Source organism: Drosophila navojoa, chromosome 2 (assembly GCF_054131105.1).
Source record: "Drosophila navojoa isolate 15081-1374.11 chromosome 2, UAZ_NAV_1.0, whole genome shotgun sequence".
Classification (NCBI taxonomy): Eukaryota; Metazoa; Arthropoda; class Insecta; order Diptera; family Drosophilidae; genus Drosophila; species Drosophila navojoa.
The window spans coordinates 2,908,529-2,920,647 of NC_142890.1; the positions used below are offsets into that span (position 1 = coordinate 2,908,529).

Genomic DNA, 12,119 nt, shown 5'->3' on the forward strand with positions numbered 1-12,119 from the left:
TGTGCGCGCGTGTGTTGGTGCGTACATATGTCCGAATCAAGTGTAAATAGCCAGAAAACCTTTCAAGTTTCTTCGGCTTGGCCAAAAGTCATTTGAAGTCATTTCAGAGTCGCACTCACCCGAAAAAGCCGCAGACAGTCAAGCAAAGCGAAACTGTTGCCAGAAAACCAGAAAAAAAAAAGAAGAAGAAGAAGCAGGAAAAAAATTTAGAAGATGTGAAACTCTGAGCAAAACTTTTGCTTTAGTTTCTACCTAGTGGCATAGAAAAGAATATATATTTGAATATATGTTAAACTCATTTGCATATTGTTTTTCGGCTTGCCTATTGAGCCAGGAGGGAGAGCAGGAGCGGGAGCAGGAGCAGGAGCTGGAGCCGGAGCCAGCGCTGAGAGCAGGAGCTGGCGGCGAGCGAGCAAACCGCGCTTAAAGTTCAAAGGAAGTTTTCAGTGGCTGCGCACTCAACGCATTCAGAGCACTCGCAGCATGATTGCAGCTAAAAGGCTCTTAAAGTAATTAGTGGCATAAATTAAATCCCCTGGCTAAATAACAATGCCCAATTGTTTCAATGACCCTTGTGCCACTTTTAATTGTTGCAATGCTACCAAAGTTTTAGAAACGCTCCTCTCTCGCTCTCGCTCGCTCTCTCGCTCTCTTGCTCTCTCATCCGTTGGCAGGATTAAAGCTACTGTCAGGCCAAAAAGAGTTGCTGGAACAAAAAGGCCGCTAGAATTTTTATATTTCTTCTTCTCTTCACATTTTTTTGCTGTTTTTTTTTTTTTTTTTTTTTGGGTGGTTTTTGGACTGTGGTCACTAAGCACCGTTGCCCCAAATGGCGCTGCAACAAAAGCTGCCCCAGGGCATAAATAACTTTTTATACATTTCATATGGTTTTTTACGAAAAGGTCGCGTAGCGGCAAAAAAGTTGACACATTTTAAATTGTATATGAAATAAAATAAATCTCGGCATAATTTTTGTACATTTCCAAAATAAAACAGAACAAATTCGGCTTCAACTAATTATTTTGTAGTCAAGATGTTGCCACGTTTTGCCTTTTTTTTTTTGTCATTTTTGCAACATTGATTTTCAATTGATTTCGGTTGCTGCTACTGCTGCTCTCGCCTTTTGTCATAAAAATACTCATCGACAAAATAAAACAAGCTGTTGACTTGCCAAATAGCCGTGAATTATTCCCCCAGGGCGTAGGTGAGCAGGTAAACGGCAATCGCTTAGTTTCTGCCCCCGCTCAGAATTTGCTGAGACAACAAAAGTTGTTGTTGTTGTTGATGATGTTGTTGTTGCTGCTACTTCTTCTGCCACTCCTTCTGCTCAATACAAACGCCTTGGCATCGCATCGCATCGCATCGCATCCTGTGCTTGTCTCTTGGCCGACAATAACGAGCCGACAGTCGAGAGGCCGAGGCCGTCGAGAGCAGCGCGCCAGCCAGGATATCGTAAAGCGACATACAATCACACATAAAATTTTACAACACGAGGATGTTTTTTATTGCAATGAGTGTGCTCTGCTCGTTCTCGCCTCCATCGACGTGCCGTACCAATCGAGAGCTTAAGTAGCCAATTACTGGAAAGTTCGAATTCCTTGGCCGTCTCTCGACTTCTTCTGCCGCTTGGATATCAGTCGTTCGATGTCATTTTGGGCCCTTTTGGCCAGTTTGTTAGCGTTAGCAAAACATTTTTTCTATTTAATTAAAATGAATTTACCTTTTCGTTTCGTTTGGCCCCCATGGCAACCGAGCTGAATGCCGCGCCGCACCGCGTCGCTTCGCGTCGCCAACGGCTGATTTATGGATGGCCAACAATAAATTGCGACGACGGCGACGCCAGCGACGCCTCAGCCTGAAGCAATTTAAATCACGAGCTGCGGTTTTAATTAAAAGGAATTTATTTTGCACTCAACTGCAGATAAAATGCACAGTAGTTGCCCATAGTTCACTCTGCACACACACATATATACACTAAGACACACAAATATTTATACACCTGTGAGCGACTTTTCATTATCGATGAATATGGGTTAAAGGAAACTCTTGGCATTCGTTTATTTTCGATGGGGAAAGAGTGAGGGATAGAGAGGGGGAGGGGGGGACTTTTGGCCATTTCCTAATTATGAACACACCCATTAAAGCAAACCATTTAGCTGGCTGTCATAATTACGGCCTACGCATGTTGTTTGGGCCAGTTGTTGATGGCCAGCTCGGGTTGCCAACTGGTCAGCCGTTCGTCGTGCCAAAGCAGCAGCAGTGAAACGTCTTCGGCTTGGCCTGGTCCCGCTGGCCTTGCTGGCCTCGCTGGCCTCACTGGCTAGTTATTAGGCATCCGATCGGGTTTCCTTATTAGCCAGCAATTAATCATGCGCCTGGTTATAACAAGCGTTCTGTAATTATGCTGTCATATCTGTGAAATGCATTTTCATCTAAGTGTAAATGCATATCGAGGGAAAATTGATAGCCAATAAACGTAGATTAATCATGGAAGTGTGCATGCATAGTTTACGCTTTTAGCCAATGTTGTAAAGGAAAACCGAGGCGCCCATCTCGGGGGTCCACTAAAAGCTCGATATAAATATGAACCAACAGCTAAGAAGGCAGAAAATACCACACAAGCAAACACATACACACTCACACACACACACACACACACACACACACACATAAAGAGAAACCGACACAAACACTCACACGCACACATGAGCATACGGAAATTGTTGGCGATAAATCTCCCATTTACCTTTAAACTCGAAATACGGCGACCAATAGGGGGATGTTGCTTGTGCCTCTGCCTCTGCTTGAGTGTGTGTGTGAGTGTGTGTGTTGGTTGACTGCGTCGCTTACAGTTACAGCTCCAGCCCTAAATCCACTAACAAATAAAGGAATAAATTGCCCATAAAAAGGATTTTGCAAATGCCGGCTGCAACTAGAAAGCCCCTCATGTGCTTCGTATTTACAGCTGTGGTGGGACCGTTGTAAATGTAAGTTAACTGATAGTTTTCTTTTTTTTTTATTCGGTTCAAGTAAAACTTGCTTATTTTAATCATAAAATTTCGTAAGTTTGTCTCTATTTTATATCGCATTAAGCTTTTTAGCATTGTTTCTTACGACTTTGGCTTGATCCACTGTAAGTTGATTTGTTAGCTAGTAATTGTATAGAATGCCAAAGGGATTTCCCTATTTTATTCTCTTGTCTGTTATTTAATGCTGCGCGCCAAGAATTTAAAATTTGAATAATCGATAAGTCGTCAGGCGAGCAATTAGTGTTGACTAACACACACAAAAACTGGCGCGAAATTTGTAGAAGAATAATATTGCTAAAATTTGTGAATATGGCAAATATTAAACTATAATATCAAAATTATTTTTAAACATTCTAACTTTCAGAAAACGCAAATTTGTAAATTAAAAAAAATCAAATCAAACAATGTGACCAGCAAATACATAACATGTTAACGATGAGTATCGATACAAAACAAAACAATCTACTTTTTTACACTACCTCCGTTCGGTCACACTGCGCATTTTACCATCATCGCATTAAACTTTGCTAGCAAGTACAGCAAATGTATCATTTACGGCACCATAACAAATATATTTACACAATTGCATTACAATTTCACAACGCACGTATACTTAAGTTATAAAACGACGCGCTAAAAACAATTCGCCTAAAAAGAAAGATATATTGCTGCTATCGTCTGTGTTGGTGTTCTCACTGGCAGGAACGAAAGGAACGGAACGTGTTTTGGTGTTTGGGGCGGACTTGTTTTTTATGCCAGAGCGGAAAAGAGGACGCCGCTGTAACTAACTGTGATTTGGGGGAAATATAGCCGCGCGGCTACAGGAGCGCCAAAAGCCTGCCCCAGACCCAGCTCAACCCGATTCGCTAGTGTTAGACTGAGGAAACGGGGGGCGTGCAAGTGTGTATGTGTGTATCTGTTCCATACAAGAACAAGTTGCAGTTCATTTGTATGAGGTCGCGCGTGTATTGGTGTCTACGGTTCGCTTGTGCTCTGCAGGTGTGCGTGCGTGTTTGTATGTGTTAGTGTGTGTGAGCGCTGTGGTCTTGATGTCTGCGCTTTTTCCCAGACGACGAAGAAGCGAGCACACAGGTGAATTATTGGTGCAATACGCTGTGTTGGCAGCAAAGCCCAACGCCAAACGCCAAGCCATCAGAAGACAAACCGAGAATAGTGTAGAAGCGAGCGACTGCAAAAAATGCTGCGTTTTCTAAGTCGTCGCAAGGTGCGCAACAACTATGCGGATAATGCGAGCAACGTGCGGGGCGGTGGCGGCGCTGGTGAAGGCGGTGGGGTCGGCAGCGGCGGTGGCGTCATTGCGAGCAGCAGCGGCTCACAGATTAAGCCCCAACGTATCGTGGTAAACAAAAATAAAATCGACTGCCGTGTTATACTGCTGGACAATACTGACCTTTCCATCGAATTATCGGTGAGTATATTGAATTACATTCCGCTTATCAAACTACATACAGCAACAGAACATACATTAGAGGCACGCTGATGCGGTAAAGGGGGTGTCTTGTTTTGTTTGTTTAAGGTGGAGTACAAAAATTCAATCACTGCATGCTTGCGCGTGTGTGTGTGTACGTGTGATAAACAGAAAATTTACTGCTGATCAGCGCACATTATTTAAGAACCCCGAAAAAAAGAATTTTAAACAAAAACAAACGTGATTAGTTCAGGGCCACACTTGATACTCTGCATTTGAGATGAGCGCGTGACGATTTGTGTATAGTGAGAATGAATCACGAATTTTCCATCTTAAAATACTTTTTGAATTCTGCCTTAAGCAAGTTCTAAGATCGTTTCAGGTCGTCACACATCTATTCATAATTAGCAAATCTTAAGAAATTACTTTTATAATATGCTATCAAATACATATATGTTTCCTCTAATATTCCTCATATCTTGATCTTATAAGCGACACGCTCACATCTCTACATTGCATGCGGTATCGTGCATTCATAAATTTTAATTAAATATTCATTGATTGCAGAAAAAAGCGCTTGGCAGCTTCCTCTATGAACAGGTCTTCTATGCTCTAGACATCATTGAGAAGGATTACTTTGGGCTGCAGTTTATGGATGCGAATCATGTGAAGCACTGGCTCGATCCCACCAAACCCATCAAGAAGCAAGTGAAAAGTGAGTGTGCAGCAATATTTATTATCTTATATATACATGTATATTTAAATATGCGATTTCGATTCTAGTTGGACCACCGTATACATTCCGTTTGAAGGTCAAATTCTACTCTTCGGAACCGAATACGCTGCGCGAGGAGTTAACACGCTATTTGTTCTTTTTGCAACTGAAACAAGATCTGCTGGAAGGGCGCTTAGACTGTCCGGATGACAAAGCTTCCGAACTCTGCGCGCTGGCCTTGCAGTGTACGTGATTCCCACTCAGCTGGCAATTGTTGTAGAATATTAAGTTAAAAACAATGCATACTTGAAAAGTTGAATGGCCACCTTTGCTGTGACCTTTGGTTGGTGCAAAGGTTGACCTAAGCGTACAATGGGTTAATGTGTTGTTTTATGGCTATATACTCTCTGATTACGTAAAACACAAATAACGCTATTTTTTTCTTTTTGCACCAACAGCGGAGTTGGGTGACTACGACGATCAGGTGCATTCGGCAGCTACCGTGTCGGAGTTCCGTTTTGTGCCCGAGCAAACGGAGGACCTGGAGATTGCCATATTAGAGGAGTATAAAACATGCCGTGGCCTAACACCGGCACAGGCGGAGACGGCCTTCCTGAACAAGGCCAAATGGCTGGATATGTACGGCGTGGATATGCACACTGTGCTGGGCAAAGATAGCTGCGAATATCATCTGGGCCTAACGCCCACTGGGATTCTGGTGTTTGAGCGTGATCAGAAGATTGGCCTCTTCTTCTGGCCCAAGATTAGCAAATTGGATTTTAAGAAGAAGAAACTTACGCTCATTGTCATTGAGGACGATGACGAGGGCCGCGAGCAGGAGCACACCTTCGTCTTCCGACTTTACAATGAGAAGGCTTGCAAGCATCTGTGGAAGTGCGCCGTGGAGCATCACACATTCTTCCGTTTGCGGGCGCCTGTTAAGGGACCTTCGGCTCGGCAAAACTTCTTCCGCATGGGCTCGCGCTTCCGTTACTCGGGCCGTACCGAATTCCAGACCACGCAGCAGAGCCGCGCTCGACGCACTGTACAGTTTGAGCGTCGGCCCTCGCAGCGATTCGCCAGTCGTCAGTCGCACTTGTTGCGCGAGCGTCAAAAAGAGTCGGCCGCAGCTGCCGTTGCTACGGTCAATGCGCGTGCAGCCGCCGCTGCAGCTGCAGCAGCAGCAGGTCCAGCGGTGCCAGCTCCATCTGTTGTTCCTTCCGTGGTCAGCAATGAGAACAATAATGAAACATTCGACTCGCTAATCTCGGCAGATCCGTTCATCCCCGTCACCCCCTCACCTTCCGTTCTGACTGTTATACAAAACTCGGCGATTATTGAACCAGATGCGGCCTGCGGTAGTTCCATTAGTTCGTCTATTAATGCGGGCGCCACCTATCCCTCGCTGGGTCGCAACTCACTTAAATCCAACTTCAGCAATGATGATCCGGCCTACAGCAAGATTGGCTCCATTGGCAAGGCAGCGGGACTATTGGTGAAGTATGTAAATTAAGATAGCTTAAAAAGTTTTAAGTATAAAAACATTTGCTTTACTTTCGTAGACTGGAGCCAGAGTACACGCCTCCATACTCTCCGAATGCCACTAAGAACTTTGATGAGACGAATCCATTTAGAAGTGCGGCCACTTCGCATCACGGCAGCTTTGGCAAAGCCTCAATTAGCTCAGGCCAGCTCAGGTGGGTGCCAGAATTGTCTATTGCCTCGTTGTGCCTCTTGTATCGCTTTTGTCTCTGCCTTTTGACTAATATTCGCATTGTTTTGTATTTCTCACGCATTTCTGTGCTATGTTCTGTATTCTGTGTATATCATTGTGCAGTGTTAGGAGCGGCTTATCGGATAAAGATAGAGAGCTAGATTCATTACTTAAGTCCATTGTTAAAGATCCATCCCCATCTGTGCTTGCAAACGAAGCCATTAATGATGCTAACAGTATCAGGTAGCGTAAATAAAATACATCACTTACCGTAAATGAAAAGCATGCTAAATACCAAATTAACGTTGTACTTCGCTCTGCTCTTAGGGTTACCATCAACAAGACCTTTGACATGGATCACAATACGGAGACACTGAAGCGGCTTTCCAATAACAACGAGAAGCCCAACAACCAAGTGAAGCTAGCCAACGTGGGCGCCAGCGCGTTGCCGCCGGGCAATATCAAGTGCAATATACTTAAGGGTAAGGTTAAGTTCAGTCTTCATATGATTCAATGGTCACCCAAAACATGTTTATTTGCTCAGCTCGCGTTGAGGAAGAGCTGGGCGCCAGCGGCGGCAATGCTAAGTTGACCAATCAAATGTTTGTGCCCGCCGCCCACTCGAGCAACAGCACCAGCAACAGCAGCAGTGCCAACATGCATGTGAACAACAATAACAACATAACCAACAGCAATCATACACACAGCGATGGACCGGATTCCCTGAATGCCACCTACATATCAGTGGTGAGTTGGATAGCAAACCAGTTAGCCCCATGCCTTGCACTTATTTCATGCTTTTTCTGTACATTTATTTTTATTTTCTGTTTTATTTACATTCGCTGTGTGTGCACTTTGTGTTTAATATGTGTACGTGTGTGTATATATGTGTGTGTGTGTGTGTGTGCGCGCGTTTGCTGTGGATGTTGTTATGTTTTCGATGTTTGCTTGGCTTTGTAAACGCTTAAAAAACACACAAAATAAAAAACAGGGCGGCGATAAGCTGACGCTCAGCATACCGGAACAGAAGCCGACCAGTGGCAGCGGCAGCGGCAGTGTCAGCAGCAGCAGCAATGGCAGCGGCAGCAGCAGCTCAAGCACCATCAATAGCCACGCTAATGCCCGGGCCAGCAATAATTCACCCTTCAGCAATGCCACCTTCGTGTCGGCCTTTAGCGGGCCACCGACGCCGCCGTCTTCGCTGCCGCCGACCATAAACAATACAAACACCACCAGCATGGCCACCACGGTGACCAGCATTAATACACCCAGCAGTAGCAGCTGCAGCGGCAGTGGCAGCGGCAGCAGCAGCAATACTGCCACAGAGCTGACCGGTGCTACACCCAGTGGAACTGGCAACTCCTTGCTGAGCAATGCCTCAGCAGCTGAAATACTCATTAATGAAATTTTCATTAACAATATAATAAACAATAATGCGACGGCGAACAGCAAACCGGAGGCCAAAGCAAAATCCCCAACAACCAGCGCTGCCGCCACATCAATGCCCAGCGCTGGCACGCTGCTATTTTCGACGCTCAGCGAGCAGGAGCGCTTGGAGACAGAGAAGGCGAATCAGCAGCCCAATCAAAGCGAAGTCGATGCACCGCAAAGCGAAAAGGTTTGGCACCACAACTGAGTTGGGCAACACCATATCTGTTCTATAACTGGCCTTGCAAACTAACATTTTCTGTTTTCATATATGCACTCAATATGCACCCACTATTAACCGCCTCTATATGCAAATTACATATTAAAATGTCTGTACGTATGTCCATATATCTAAAACGTTTCTCTATCAACATCCACAGAAGCATGGCAACAATCAGCAGGAGAACAATCGGCTGCCACCAGCAAATAGTACCAGGGATATGGTCTCACCTTGGCTGGTCTCCTCGGAAATTGTTTCAGCGCCTAAGGGACGGGAGCCGACCATAATACGCAAATCCGTTATTACAACACAGTTGTAATTATTGTTTAGATTTAACAATTTTATAATTGATAAGACTTAATGATCGTATTTATATATATAAGACGATAGCTATGACAAACCTTAGACAACATTCTTTTAAGCATTCCGCGTAGCAGCAACAACGTTAAAGACAATGAGAGAGCAGGTCCAATCAAAATGCAACTATCGAAACATATTATCGTTAACTGTCCATTAAATGTGCCTTAAATTATATTAACTATATACATAAATATTAAATGTACGAATATGTCTCGTCTCGTCAGCGAGCAAAATGTGCTTCAAGAAACAGTGTACTTAAATTTTACATAATGTATTCAACTAACTGATAAGTGTATAGACTGGAAATTTTAATCAAGCAAAGTGATGTCTTTCTGCTTAATATACAACGCTCTATATTATAGCTAAGAAAATGTGACAAAAACATATACATACATACATATTTATCTATGTATAGATATTTTTTAAAATTGCAGTATTCAAATTAACAAAAGAAACAGAGAAAAAGTTACAAAACAAAATGAACAACGAAATTGTCGCAGATTTTGAATTGAATATCAAACTATAACCCCATGCAAATGTATTCAATTTGAAGTCTAGTGTCACGCTCATGAGGTTTAAATGACAGCTAACTGAACACCTACTCATATACACATATATATAAATATATCTATATATATATATACCATATATCAATTGTTAAGTGCAAAGCGAGCATTTCATTTTTTGTATACATCTTTGAAAAGAAAAGAGAAAGAAAAAAAAACAAATGCATTTTTATAATTAAATGTTTAATAAATGTGCATATACGGAAATAGTATTTTGGGCTTGTTTTTTCAATTAGGCAGGCCATTCCAGGAAGCCACCAGCTGCCATATGACCTGTTATGTTCAAGTGCGCACACACACACGCACAAATATGTGTATGTGTGTGTGTGTGTACTTGAAATTCCAAGACATTTTCGCAGCAGCCGAGGGTCGCACCATGGCACTGCAATTAGAAGACAGCCGGCAGGCACTGTTTAATGTTGTTTCCAAACGACGACGCCCAATGTCTACATGAATTTTATTTTCAAGACAAACATCGTAATGTTGTTGTTGCATGTTGTTATATTCACAGAATATTATTTTTAGCCCTCGTCGACGAGGGGGGCGAACGAACAGTTGCATCTGCCTGAAATATGTGTGTGTGTACTTTGGAAGAGCAACGCAAATATATCGCCTGATATACATATATACACATACGTATTTATGTACATACATATATCCATAGCTAGATATAGTGTGCATTAGCTACACCTTATACCATGGTTGGGGGTGGATGTGCGAAATTACCGTAATTTCCTGCGTAAACTAAATATAGAATCAACATACAGATGAGATCAAGAAATGAAATCCATGAAGAAGATTTTTGCATTTAATTTAAAATGGATGCTATTATTTATTTGTAAACTGTTAAATTTAGATAGTTCTTTTCTTCTCAATTTCTCCATTCGTCATCGGAGCGACACGTCCAATAAATATTAATATAAATATAATACATTTCATTGCTGGCCGATTGAGCTCTCAATTGGTTTCTATGTCCGACTGGTTGGCAGGGCAGCAAGAGGTTTAACTTAAAATTAATCGTTATTAAGCTCTAGGCGCCGCGTAAGCGACGTCGATTTTTGTTTTTGTTTGGTTTTGCTTGTGTTGTGCTGTGATGTGTTGTGTGCGTGTGTGTGTGTGTTGGCTGTGCTGCTTAGAAGCACTTGCGGTGCACAATGCCGGGGCCGGACTCATCGTACTCCTGCTTGGAGATCCACATCTGCTGGAAGGTCGAGAGAGAGGCCAAGATGGAGCCACCGATCCAGACGGAGTATTTGCGCTCAGGTGGGGCAATGATCTTAATCTTGATGGTGGATGGAGCGAGGGCAGTGATTTCCTTTTGCATACGATCGGCAATACCTGGGTACATGGTGGTGCCGCCGGACATGACAATGTTGGCATACAGATCCTTACGGATATCCACGTCGCACTTCATGATCGAGTTGTAGACGGTCTCGTGGATGCCGCACGATTCCATGCCCAAGAACGAGGGCTGGAACAGAGATTCGGGGCAGCGGAAGCGCTCGTTGCCAATGGTAATGACCTGTCCGTCGGGCAACTCGTAGGACTTCTCCAGAGATGTGGACGCAGCAGCGGTGGCCATCTCCTGCTCAAAGTCCAGGGCAACGTAGCACAGCTTCTCCTTGATATCGCGCACAATTTCACGCTCAGCCGTGGTGGTGAACGAGTAGCCACGCTCGGTGAGGATCTTCATCAGATAGTCGGTCAAATCGCGACCGGCCAAGTCCAGACGCAGGATGGCATGGGGCAGGGCATAACCTTCATAGATGGGCACAGTGTGGGAGACGCCATCGCCGGAGTCCAGCACAATGCCGGTGGTACGGCCGGAGGCGTACAGGGAGAGCACAGCCTGGATGGCCACATACATGGCGGGTGCGTTGAATGTCTCAAACATGATCTGGGTCATCTTCTCGCGATTGGCCTTGGGGTTGAGTGGCGCCTCAGTAAGCAGCACTGGGTGCTCCTCGGGTGCGACACGCAATTCATTGTAGAAAGTGTGATGCCAGATCTTCTCCATGTCATCCCAGTTGGTGATGATGCCGTGCTCGATGGGATATTTCAGAGTGAGGATACCTCTCTTGGACTGCGCCTCATCGCCCACATAGGAATCCTTCTGACCCATGCCAACCATAACGCCCTGATGCCGTGGACGGCCCACAATCGATGGGAAGACGGCGCGGGGCGCATCATCGCCGGCAAAGCCAGCCTTGCACATACCGGAACCATTGTCCACGACCAATGCGGCAACTTCATCATCACACATCCTGGCGATTAATCTGTTTTACTGCAGAGGATACCAGAAGGCGTACGATTAGGTAAGTTCAAGTCGAAAGGATTCGGGAATTTCAAACAAGATTTGACTAAGACTTTGAAATTTAAAAGATCTAAATTGATTTATTTATTTTATTTTTTTTAATTTCAAGAGCTCAATTGTATTATTATTAATTATTTTTTCTGATTACAAAAATGGACTTTTATTTAATTTTAAATAATTTTACTAACCGTTTAAGAAAGAAAAAAAGAACTGTAAATTGTATATCAACACTTTCGCTGTAGAACTGCGAGTGGCTGCTGGATTGTAATGAGCTAATATTTATACCATTCGAGCGACCGTCAGTCGAGCAGATTTTTCACACGCATACGAGCGCAAGAGCGCAC

The 12,119-nt window shown here is 43.9% G+C and overlaps 2 protein-coding genes across 4 annotated transcripts; one reads left to right on the forward strand and one right to left on the reverse strand.

Moving 5' to 3' along the window:
• The first annotated feature begins 3,489 nt into the window (after nucleotides 1-3,489).
• yrt (erythrocyte membrane protein band 4.1-like yurt) lies at nucleotides 3,490-9,673 on the forward strand. Of its 3 annotated transcripts, XM_030386143.2 has the most exons (10): nucleotides 3,491-4,458; nucleotides 5,026-5,173; nucleotides 5,242-5,418; nucleotides 5,632-6,673; nucleotides 6,736-6,870; nucleotides 7,011-7,130; nucleotides 7,215-7,369; nucleotides 7,432-7,634; nucleotides 7,879-8,505; nucleotides 8,696-9,673. In XM_030386143.2, the coding sequence occupies exons 1-10, from the start codon at nucleotides 4,228-4,230 to the stop codon at nucleotides 8,852-8,854; spliced, it is 2,997 nt and encodes a 998-aa protein (XP_030242003.1). In that variant the 5' UTR covers nucleotides 3,491-4,227; the 3' UTR covers nucleotides 8,855-9,673. The 3 variants fall into 3 exon arrangements, with proteins under 3 accessions (XP_030242004.1, XP_030242003.1, XP_030242005.1); XM_030386144.2 differs by lacking the exon at nucleotides 7,011-7,130 and having other exon boundaries at nucleotides 3,490-4,458; XM_030386145.2 differs by lacking the exon at nucleotides 7,879-8,505.
• A 587-nt stretch (nucleotides 9,674-10,260) lies between these two features.
• On the reverse strand, nucleotides 10,261-12,119 carry Act87E (Actin 87E). Its single transcript, XM_030386146.2, has 2 exons — nucleotides 11,964-12,119; nucleotides 10,261-11,745 (listed from the first exon to the last, which is right to left on the reverse strand). Exon 2 carries the CDS (start codon nucleotides 11,722-11,724, stop codon nucleotides 10,594-10,596), a length of 1,131 nt encoding a protein of 376 aa, XP_030242006.1. The 5' UTR covers nucleotides 11,725-11,745; nucleotides 11,964-12,119; the 3' UTR covers nucleotides 10,261-10,593.

Excerpts from the sequence above, each read along its gene's own strand:
- Act87E (XM_030386146.2), bottom strand. The coding sequence starts at position 11,724 with ATGTGTGATGATGAAGTTGCCGCATTGGTCGTGGACAATGGTTCCGGT.
- yrt (XM_030386143.2), top strand. The coding sequence starts at position 4,228 with ATGCTGCGTTTTCTAAGTCGTCGCAAGGTGCGCAACAACTATGCGGAT. Across the intron at positions 4,459-5,025 it reads ACCTTTCCATCGAATTATCG|AAAAAAGCGCTTGGCAGCTT; the intron begins GTGAGTATATTG and ends CATTGATTGCAG. Across the intron at positions 6,871-7,010 it reads ATTAGCTCAGGCCAGCTCAG|TGTTAGGAGCGGCTTATCGG; the intron begins GTGGGTGCCAGA and ends ATCATTGTGCAG.